Below are 11597 nucleotides of genomic sequence, written 5' to 3' on the forward strand. Positions count from 1 at the left end.
CATTTAACTTGCATTTTTCCCTCTGTAGACTCTTTGTGTCATCCTCACCACTTGCCTTCCCATCTATTTTTGTGTTATCCGCAAACTTGGCGATAGTACATTCATTTCCCTCATCCAAGTCATTAATATATATTGTAAATAATTGTGGCCCCAGCACTGAACCCTGTGGCACTCTACTAGTTACAGGTTGCCATCCTGAAAATGCCCCCCTTATCCAACTCCCTGTCTTCTATAAGTTAGCAATCCCCTATCCATGCTAATATATTACCGCCAACACCATGGGCTCTTATCTTATTAAGTAACCATATGTGCGGTACCTTATTGAACACCTTTTGGAAATTCAAATATATTACATCTATTCGTTTCCCTTTATCTATCCTGCTTGTTACCTCCTCAAAGAATTCTAATAAATTTGTCAGGCATAATTTCCCCTTCATGAAGCCATGCTGACTCTGCTTGATTAGATTATGATTTTTTAACTGCTATGCTATTACATATTTTATAATAGAATCTAACATTTTCCCAATGATGGATGTTAAGCTAACTGGCCTATCTTCACATGTTTTTTGTTTCCCACCCTTTTTGAATATGGGTGTTACATTGGCAGTTTTCCAATCCTCTGGGGCTTTTCCAGAATCTAAGGATTCTTGGAAAATTACTACCAGTGAATCCACTATTTGTGTAGCTACTTCCGTTAATATCCTAGGATGCAACCCATCAGGTCCAGGGGACTTATCGGCCTTTAGCCCCATTAGTTTCCCTAGTACTTTTTCTCTAGTGATAGTTATTGTATTTATTTCCTCCCCAACCTTTTGCCCCTTGATTATTTAGTATTTTTGGACTGCTATTGGAGTCTTCTACCGTGAAGACTGATGCAAAGCATTTATTCAGTCCCCTGCCATTTCCTGGTTCCCCATTATTATTTCCCCAGCCTCATTCTCTAAGGGGCCTATATTCACTTTGGCCTCTCTTCCTTTTTATATATTTAAAGAAGCCCTTACTGTCCATTTTTATATTACTTGCTAGTTTACACTCAAAGTTTATTTTCTCCCTCTATTATTTTTTTGGTCATCTTTTGTTGGTTTTTAAAACTTTCCAAATCCTCTGGCTTACCACTAATCTTTGCCACATTGTATGTTTTTTCTTTCAACTTTCTATCCTTAACTTCCTAGGTTAACCATGGTTGGTTTATGCCCTTCCTAGAATCCTCCTTCCTCACTGGGATATATCTTTGTTGTGACTCATGAACTATTTTCTTAAATGTCTGCCATTGCTCATCAACTGTCTTTTCTGCTAAACTCCTTTCCCAGTTCACTCCAGCTAACTCTGTCCTCATTCCTTTGTAATTACTCTTATTTAAGTTGTTGATCACAGAAATGGCATGGAGCCTTACTGTAGGCCTTGGTGGGATTGGCAGCATCTACTGTGAGGGCGAACTTCCTGCACAGCCCAGACTGTCCTCTGGTTGTGGCTGGAGAGGTGATTGATGGAAAATCCATTCGCAGCCCCACTCTAAAGGAACACAGATAACTGGGTGGCACCCCCATTGGAATTTGGGGTTCAACCTAGCTCATTGTGGAGTGCCATTATTTACGATTTCCCTGAATATTTGGAGAGTGTTGGGGTCTCAGAATTTTATACATTAACTGAGAGTTACAGAGAATTGACTTACTTAGAATTACAATATTTACTAGAGATTTTCTTGCAATTGCAGAGAACATGCGGCACAGAAACAGACTAGCTGGGCCAAATGGCCTTATGCTGGTGTTTATACTGCACATGAGAATCCACCCACCTTATTTCATTGCACCCTATTAACTTTTCCTTTCTACTTCATGTACTTAGTTAGCTTCCCCATAAATGCATCTATGCTGTTTCTGTCAACCGTGCCGTGTGTTTTCAAAATTTTTTTCTTTCATGGGATGTGTGCATCACTGGCAAGGCCAACGTTTGTTGTCGATCCCTAATTGCTCTTGAACAGAGAGGCTTGTTAGGCCATTGCAGAGGGCACTTCAGAGTTAACCACATTGCTGTGGGTCTGGAGTCACATGATGGCCAGACCAGGTAAGGATGGCAGATTTCCTTCCCTGAAGGACATTAGGGAACCAGATGGGTTTTTATGACAATTGATAGTTTCATTGTCACCGTTAGTTAGACTAGCTTTCAGTTCCAGATTTAAAAAAAAAACTGAATTTAAATTCCATCAACTGCCGTGGTGGGATTTGAACGCCTGTCGCCAGAGCATTAGCCTGGGCCTTTGGATTAATATCCAGTGACATTACTACTACGCCACAGTCTCCCCAAATTGAGTGCCACATTCTTGCCACTCTTTGGGTAACAAAGGTTTTTCTCATCACATCCTTGTTGCGTTTATTAGGAACTGTTTTATATTTATGGCCCCACGTTTTGGAACTCCTGTAGGTGGAAACATCTTCTCTATGTCTATCCTGTTAAACCCCTTGACAATTTTAAAGATCCCCATCAGGCCACCCCCTCAGTCACTCTTTCTGCTAATTGTACCACCTCCATTCTGGTTTCATCTTTGCCAATGTTTTTTCTACCTTTTCCAGTACTTCTACTTTTAATAATATAGAGTCCAGAACTCAGCCAGCTTAATTTGTTGAGTTTGGTAGATATTTGTCATTGTTGACGTCACCAGAGACTGTAGAAGAGTAAAGAGATCGAGGGAGTCATTTGCACAATTCATTAAAAGCCATTGGAGAAGTACAAGTAAGTCTCCATTAAAACCAGGAGTGGGGGGTTCGAGGTGAGCTGCTAAGTTAGGAGTATTGAATCTGCCTCCCCGCCCCCACCCGCTGCTAACTTCTATGCTGTTTCTCACCAGTGTGGCGCTGGACAAGGCCACGGTGCTGCTGAGCATGAAGCGAGGCGTACGTCTGGACAATGTCTGGGGTGTCGGAGGTGGCCTGAGACCCGTGAAGCAGCTCGTCAAAGAGGTAAGACGGAAAGCTTTGTGGGTGGGGCGGGGGCGAGCCAGCAGAAGTGGGAAGATTGGGGCAATTAGCTGCTGGGCATGGGGGTGGGGGTGGTGGTGAAGGTCGGGGTGGGGCAGCATGGGGTGACTTCATGGGGCTTCTTCCTGTTCCAGCTGCAAAGAAGCACCCTGCCTCCTCAACCTCCCCTTCCCTTTTCACTATTTTGAGGACATGAACCTAATATGAATTTGACTGTAAACTGTGGGGTGCTAAACAGATGATACCAAAACCTGATTGAAGCCTCACAAGGGAGTCAGAATGGCCATCAGACAAATAACTTAAGGGGGAGGGTCCGTGACCATGGGGGCTTCTGGGGTCAGCCAGGGGCCCAGATATAATATTAACACTTACCCTGGGCTACTCCATCACCAGTGGAACTGGTCAGAGTGTGCAGGTCTTGATCTAAACTTGTGCTATTTACATCGCACAAGCTTGATTTCCATATTAAAAGGAGCCTAATGGTTGAAGCAGGCGGGTGCTTTAGACACCCATCAGTAGATCTTTTCAAAATGGAGCTGGGTCCATTTCTGGTGGTAACAGGGCGGCATGGCTACCGACTCTATTTTCAGATCTTTACTGTGGGGATGAGATTACTGTCCTTCAATACTTTCTCACTGCAGCGATTGTCACCTCACTGATCTGTAACTCCAATATAGGAGCTCTTCTAGGGTCAGATTGGCTAAACCAGTTATTTGTAGTGTTTACACAGTAACCTGTTGCATCAGTAACTGCTTAAATCCATTAGAAAGAGAGGACTTGTGTTTATATAACGTCTTTAATGTGCTAAAGATGTCCCAAAGCACTTTATAGTCAATGAATTCCTGCTTGAGGGCATTACTGTTGGAACATGGTCAAATATGGCAGCCAACTTGTGCATAGTAAAGAGTTGGACTTGGCTCGCTCTCTCTTCTGAGTCAGAAGGTTGTGAGTTCAAGTCTCATGCCTGGGACTTGAGCTTAAAATCTAGGCTGACAGTGTGAGGGAGTGCTGCACTGTCGGAGGTGCCGTTTCTTGGAAGCGACCTTAAACTGAGGTCCCATCTTCCTTTCAGGTGAATGTAAAGGATCCCATTGCATAATTTCAAAGAAGAGCAGGGGAGCTTTCCCCAGTTTCCTGGCCAATATTTATCACTCAACCAACATCAATAAAACAGACAATCACATTGTTTGTGGGATTTTGCTGTGCACAAATTGACTCTGGTGTTCCCACATTATAGTAGTTACAATACTATTGAGAGAAAGCACTTCATTGACTATGAAACTGTTTAATGTGCAGAGGTCATGAAAGGTGCTATATAAATGCAAGTTTTTCTTTTGTTAGAGCACGCACTGTTTAATGGAAGTTCTGCTATGTACACAGAAGGAGGTGGAGTAGCAGTAACCCTTTAAACTCTTCACCAGATGAACCTGTTGCTGAAGGAGTACCTGCTGTCTACAGACACAGCTGAAGCTGGGCTCTGCCTGCAGAACCTGGAGGTTCCCCACTTTCACCACGAGCTGGTCTATGAGGTATGTCCTCCATTGTCTCGCTGGATGGTCTATCCTCCCCTATCCGCCCCCCCCCCCCCCCCCCCCCCCACCCTTTCCATTCCTTGATCAGCGGATGTACGTAGAGCAGCTGTACCCGCGGTCCCCCACCCCCAACACACATTTAAATACAAAAGCAAAACACTGCATCTGCTGGAAATCTGAAATAAATAAAGAAAAAGCAGGAAATACTCAGCAGGTCTGGCAGCACTAACAGAAAGATGAAAGGCCACTGACCTGAAACATTAACTCTGTTTCTCTCTCTGCAGACACTGCCTGAAGCGCTGAGTATTTCCTGCATTTTTCTGTTTCCATTGCTGCAGTATTTTATCTTCTGTCACACATTGGCTGCCAGTTTCTGGGTGCCGTTCCAGTATCTCGGCCTTAACTCCCATGTTGTTCAGTGTCTTCACTTTGCTCCTGGTGCCTCTGTGTCACTCCCCATGATGCTATGACTTCATTAACCTCTAATTCTCTGCTTTGCAGGCTGTGCTGATGGTCCTTGAATCCACCAGCAGCAACGCCTCTGACCTGATTGTAAAACTTCTGAAGAGTTTCTGGGAGTCTGGCTTTGTAACTTTCGACCAGATGAACCGGGTGAGTTTGGTGAGCAAACACCTCAGCACCTCACAATCCTGCTGCTCGCTGGGGAAGAACTTTGGCAACAAAGTCAATTGAAAATCAAAGGGCCAGTCAAATATCTTCTGAATTCTCATTGGTTCAATCATCTTCTTATAGAATCATGCAACACAGGAAGAGGCCATTAAGCCAGTCGTAGCTCTTTGAAAGAACTATACAATTAGTCTCACACTACCCTGGTCTCTCTCCATAGCCTGCTACATCTCTCCTTTTCAAGTATTTGTCTAGTCTTTTGAAAGTTACTCTTTAATCTGCTTCCATCAGGCAATGTCCTTAGTTTCTCTATTGAGCAGTTCAAAGAACACCTCTACTAAATCTCCCCTTCTCCTTCTTTGCTGTAAGGAGAACAATTACAGCTTCTCTGTTTTCTCTATATAGCCTTGCAATCTCTGTTTTTTGCTCTTCCCAGTAAGCCCTTGACAATACCCTCAGCTGCAACAAGTCATTAGACAAACGGAGTGACTTTCCACTGAAGCTAAGATTAGTTTCATAATCTGACTAGCTTTGTTGGAGAAAAAGTAGCTAAGGCATCCAGTGTTGGAAGGGACAGAGCTCCGTTTGAGACACACAACCTAGACTGACATTACCAGTGCTGTACTGAGGGGGTGCTGCATTCTCAGAGATGCTGTCTTTTGGATCAAATGTTAAACTGTCTGCCCTCTAGGGTGGATGTAAAAGATTTGATGAAGATTTGAAGAAGAGCAGAGGAGTTCTTCCCACGGTTCTGTGCAATACTTAACCCTCAAACAACATTATTAGAACAGATGATCTGGTTATGAGTCACATTGCTGTTTGTGGGATCTTGCTTTGCGCAAATTGGCTGTTGTGTTTTGTATATTGTAACAGTGACTTCAAAAGTATTTCATTGGCTGTAAAGTGCTTTGGGATGTTCTGAGATTCTAAAAGAACCTATATAAATAAATTCTTTCTATGCTTGACTTACTGAAGATGTCATCTTTCTTTACCCCCTCCTCCCTTTCTTTTTCCATAGGGATTCATGCGGGTGTTTAATGCCATTCAAGATATCAGTCTAGATGTACCAAACTCTTACAGCACTCTGAAACAGTTTGTGGACCATTGTCATCAGCAAGGGGTCATCACCAAAGCACTTCAAGATCAGTGCCCAACACGGTAGGATATGAAAACGTATAATTGTTAAGAAGGGGGTTGGCACTTAAGGAGTTCAATGCCATAAAATGGATCTTTCAATGCATGTCTGAGCCTCGGAAGATCCAAACATCAGAGGCTGGGAATTCTGCAGTGAGTAATTAACTCCCTGACTCCCCAAAACTTGCCCACCATCTACAGGACACAAGTCAGGAGTGTGATGAAATACTCTCCATTTGCCTGGTTGAGTGCAGCTCCAACAACTCACAAGAAGCTCAACAAAATCCAGGACAAAGCAGTCCAGTTGACTGGCACACCATCCACACATTCACTCCCTCCACCACCAACGCACAGCAGCAGCAGTGTGTACCATCTACAAGATGCACTGCAGCAACTCACCAAAGCTCCTTCGACAGCACCTTCCAAACCTGCAACCTCTACCACCTCAAAGGACAAGGGCAGCAGATGCATGGAAATGCCACCACTTGCAAGTTCCCCTCCAAGTCGCACACCATCCTGACTTGGAAACATGTTGCTGTTCCTTCACCGTCGCTGGGTCAAAATCCTGGAGCTCCCTCCCTAACAGCACTGTGGGTGTACCTACACCACATGGACTGCAGCGGTTCAAGGAGGTGGCTCACCACCACCTTCTCGAGGGCAACTAGGGATAGGCAACAAATGCTGGCTTTGCCAACGATGCTCACATTCCACAACTCCAGTCATCTAAGTTGATAGTCTGGGTGGGAGGTGCTGTCGATGGAGCTTTGGTGAGGTGCCAGCAATGCAGTTGTTTTAAGTATGTCTGGGCTGGAGAAAAATCAACTGAGATTTCCATCTGGTTTTGTTCTAGTAAACCTTTTCAGCCCCTTTTGTGTTTTTCTCTCCCCTTTTTTATAATACAAAGAACAAAACTGAGCCAGTTTCATTAGTTCACTTGTTTTTACTTTTACTGATTGTAACACATTTTAGCATTCGGTATTGCCCAGGAACTTTAGAATAATCAAGAGACTTAGGTATCCATGTACATAAGCATAAAAGCTAGCGGGCAGGCACAAAAAAAGACAAAAAAGAAGCTAATGGTATGTTGTCCTTTATTTCGAGAGGGCTGAAATATAGAGCTATGCTTTAGTTGTACAGAGCCTTGACTAGAGCTTACCTAGAGTAATGGCATTCAGTTCTGGCCACTGCACCTCAGGAAGGATATATTGTTGAGTATAACGTAGAGAGCCCCAAATCAAACCTTTGCAGGCCGCATCCCATGAGTCTCAAAGTTTAAAGTTCTCGTTTGATATGCCATTGTCCTCTATTTTAACTTGTACACTAACAATATTTTCCTTTAAGGTAGTAAAACATCTAAAGCCTAATCGGATAAAGAATTGACACAGCCATATAAGGAGATGAGGGGTCAGGTGACTATAAGCATGCTCAAAGGGGTAGGTTTAGGGAGTGTCGAGAGGTTTAGGGAGGGAGTTCCAGAACTTAAGGCATTGGCACCTGAAGTTATTACCAGCAATAGGGGGGGAAAGAAGTCGGAGAGGCAGAAGAGATCAGAATTGGAGAAATGCAGAGATGGCGGAGGGTGTGGGCTAGAAGAGGTGACAGCGATAGTGAGGGGTGGGACCATGGAGGGATTTGAACACAAGGGTGAGAATTTTAAGATGGGGTTCTGGGAGCCAAAGATGGTCAGGAAGCTCAAAAATGATTGGTGAACGGGACTTGGTGTGAGTTAGGGTAAGGGTACGGGCAGCAGAGATTTGGATGAACTGAAGTTTACAAAAGCTGGACAATGAGAGGCTGGACAGGAGAGTATTTGAATAGTCGGGTCTGACTATTGACAAAATCATGAATGAGGGCTTCAGCAGCCAGAGATTTCATGGCAAGGTTTTTGACTGTGTTTCTTTCAAGGTTACATGGCAACGGAAACTACTGGAGATTTCTTTCTTTTTTTTAGCCAGTGCTCGTAGAGGTGCTGCCTCATGATGGAGTGAGATTCTTTAGAGATCCTTCAGGCACTTCACCTAAAGGGGCACTTGGAGAAAGTACCAAAAAAAAGACTGACAAAGATTACTAAGGTTCTAATTATCAGAAAATAGAAGACTGAGGGGTGACCTAAAAGAGGTTTTTAAAATTATGACAATTTTAGGATAAATGTAGAGAAGTTGTACTCACTTGTGAGGAAGACCCAAAACTAGGGATCATTAATCTCAAATGATCACTAATAAATCCAGTAAGGAATTCAGGAGAAACTTCTTTAGATTAGAATGTGGAACTTGTTATCACAAGGAATAATTGAGATAAATACAGATTTAAGGAGAAGCTGTATAAGTCCCAGTGTCAAATGTGTTTAATTTCACACTCCGTGTAGCACCATGGGTGTTTCCACTATGTTATAGGCATTATATAAATGCAAGTTGTTCTTGTCACAGCTTATTATTTTCTGTGAGGTTGTTTATTTGCTTTGTTCGATGTTGAATCTTTTTTTTTGTAAATTTGTTTTCTTTCTTTTTGACCCAGAGAAGCCATGGCCTTCGTGAATGAGGACAGGAATAACTGCCTTATGCAGGCTGTGCAATAAGAGAACCCCAAAAGTTGGAAAAGATGCACCTGAGCGGAGTGGAGCATTCACCTTATCCGAGGTGCAGCAAGGGTCGCGTTTGGACTCCGCAGAATAAAGAATGAATCAGGCGGAAGGCTCCAGTTAATTGGGACACCTTCCTGTCGTGGTTTTAATAATGGAAAACTTGCTAAAAATGTGCTTTTGAACTCAGCTGTGTCCTGCGCCATTTTGATCTAAGCTCGGGTCAGTACTCGAGATGTTGATTTAGACTCGAGGCCAGTGGAATGTGAAGCTTTGAAATGTTTCCAGTCCTTTTGAGGATTTTTTTAAACTCCGGGTGCAGGATAGAAAAATCAACTGTGTAATTGCAATTTGGGACATTTTCTGTTCTTTATGGCCTCTTGACAATAAAGTTTTACATTTCATTACTAGAGACTGCATTTTTCTAATCCAAACAGCCCTAGGGCCTGAGGTAGATTAACACAAAGGCTGACAGGGCCTGTGCCCAGGGTCAGAAGTGGATTAACACACAAGCAGATAGGGCCTTCAACCAGGCACATGGGCTGACAGAGCCTGTGCCCAGGGTCGGAGGTGGGTAAATGCAAAGACCAACAAGGCCTGTTCCCAGGGTCAGAGATGGGTTAACACAGAGGCTGACGGGGCATTTTATGACCTCTGGATGACGTCTGAATGTTTTACAACCAATGATGTACTTTTGAAGTGTAGTCACTATTGTAGGAAATGTGGAGCCGATTTTGCTCAGCAAGGTTCCATAAACAGCCAAGTGACAATGGCTAGATAATCCCTTTTAACAATGCCGGTTGAGGACTAAATATTGACCAGGACAGCTGGGAAAACTCCCCTGCTCTTCAAAATTTGTGCAACGGGATCTTTTACACTTGCCTGAAAGAGAAGATGGGACATCAATTTTTAAACTCTTGTCTGAAAAAACGCCACCTTGCATAGTCCAACACTCCCTCACTACTGCACTAAAGTGTCAGCCTGGATTTTCTGCTTCGGTGTTTGGAATGAAGCTTGGAAAGGTGGTTTTTAAGAGAGAAAAAAAAATTTTTTTCAACATGGCAGCCATGTAGGACTGAGATGAGAAGTTTCGTCACTTAGACCATTGTGAATCTTTGGAATTCTCTCCCCAGAGCGCTGTAGATGCTCAGCTATTGAGTATATTCAAGGCTGAGATCAGTGGATTTTTGGATTCTGAGGGAATTGAAAGATATGGAGAGAGTGCAGGCAAGTGGAACTGATGTGGAAGTTCAGCCATGATTATGTTAAATGTTGCTGTAGTCTCGAGCGGTTGTATGGATGTCTCTTGCTCCTATTTCTTATATTCTTGTGTTTGTTGTTAACCAGCCTTGCTCAAGAATCTCCACTGTGCTGCATTCACATTCAGTTTTGACCAGAGGTTGCACATGAATGAGGTCAAGGTGGTAGTATGTTATAGTTCACTCGGAATCTGAATTGGTGTGTGCACTGGTGTGTGAACATGCACTTTTCCATGCATGTTGTAGCCTGGAGCCAGGGATGGTGACGGTAGAGGCTCCAACTTTCTTTCCATCACATGGCTGACCAGGAATCTCTCCCACTCTTACCACCTGCCATTGGCATGTGTTGGAAGGATTTACAAGTTGATACTCAACCTGTTTGGCAGCGTTATGAAAACACCTTCCTTGGCCATCAAATCCTGGAGTGGGACTCAAACCCGGAGCTCCTGTGCAGGGACACTATCCACTGCACCATAAGACCACCCAGGCCAAAGTATTGTATTGTAAAAGATCTGTTTTGGCCTTAAAGTAACTGATTCCAAAGATCTGGCCACAGCGAGCAGTGAATTTTAGCAATTAACCGGCAAATGAGACTGTGACGATTTGATGTACTTTCTTACCTCTGCACAATATAATTGCCAATATAACCCACTGTAAACCAAAGAGTAAAATTCTGACTTAAGAACATAAGAAATAGAGCAGGAATAGGCCATTCAGCAGCTCGAATGTGCTCTGTCATTCCATATGATCATGGCTGATCTGATTGTGACCTTAACTTGACTTTGCTGCCTGTCCCTCATAACCAAAGCTCTGTCTATCTCAGTCTTAAATATATTCAATGATGGTGCAACAACAGCTCTTTGGGGTAGAGAAATAGCTGACCCTTTACACCACTGCTGTAGATGGGATCAATGTAACCCAGCACAATTCACTCTTGTTTTTGCGCTATATAATCTGAAAACTTGGGTCTATCAATATTAACTCAGAGTCTAAATAATAACACACAATCTCTTTCAGTAAGTGATTGATCAAATGAGAGACACAAACAGTTCAACCTCTCTGCTGATGAACATTCTCTTGCCCTTTGATTATTGATATGATGAAGTATCAAAGGAAATATCTTAATGTGGACTAGTTTGTGAATGACAAGTCAGCTTAGTTTCGGAGTATCTTCTCTCACGCTCTTGATGTTTTGAAGTGTATCATTACCCAATGAACTGTCAAAGAAACAAAGCAACCATAAATCACTTGCTGTGTACTGTTACTGTCACCTTGCTACTTGCGCTTTGTTGCTGTTGTTACTCTCACTTTGTTGCTCTAGTACTTGCACTTTGCTGTTGTCACTCTATCACTGTTTCTCTGCCTTTATTACTTATTATTTCTGCTTTGTCACTCTTCATTACCAAGCTGGTTACTCAATTTCTTTGCTACCTTCATCACTTTTGCCTCTCACTTTGTTACTCTTACCCTTTCTTTCTTATCTTTATTACTC

General features: G+C 43.1%; 1 protein-coding gene across 1 annotated transcript in view; it reads left to right on the forward strand.

Annotated features, from left to right (window-relative positions):
• LOC144685707 (programmed cell death protein 4-like) overlaps positions 1 to 9253 on the forward strand; it is a 33762-nt gene extending 24509 nt beyond the window's left edge. Inside the window, exons 7-11 of the mRNA XM_078550507.1 lie at positions 2846 to 2957; positions 4397 to 4504; positions 5009 to 5119; positions 6153 to 6292; positions 8783 to 9253. Of these exons, the coding sequence (XP_078406633.1) occupies positions 2846 to 2957; positions 4397 to 4504; positions 5009 to 5119; positions 6153 to 6292; positions 8783 to 8843 (532 nt within the window). The 3' untranslated portion in view covers positions 8844 to 9253. The remainder of the gene's footprint in view (positions 1 to 2845; positions 2958 to 4396; positions 4505 to 5008; positions 5120 to 6152; positions 6293 to 8782) is intronic.
• The last annotated feature ends 2344 nt before the right edge of the window (positions 9254 to 11597 follow it).

This window comes from Cetorhinus maximus, chromosome 10 (genome assembly GCF_964194155.1).
Source record: "Cetorhinus maximus chromosome 10, sCetMax3.hap1.1, whole genome shotgun sequence".
Taxonomy (NCBI): Eukaryota; Metazoa; Chordata; class Chondrichthyes; order Lamniformes; family Cetorhinidae; genus Cetorhinus; species Cetorhinus maximus.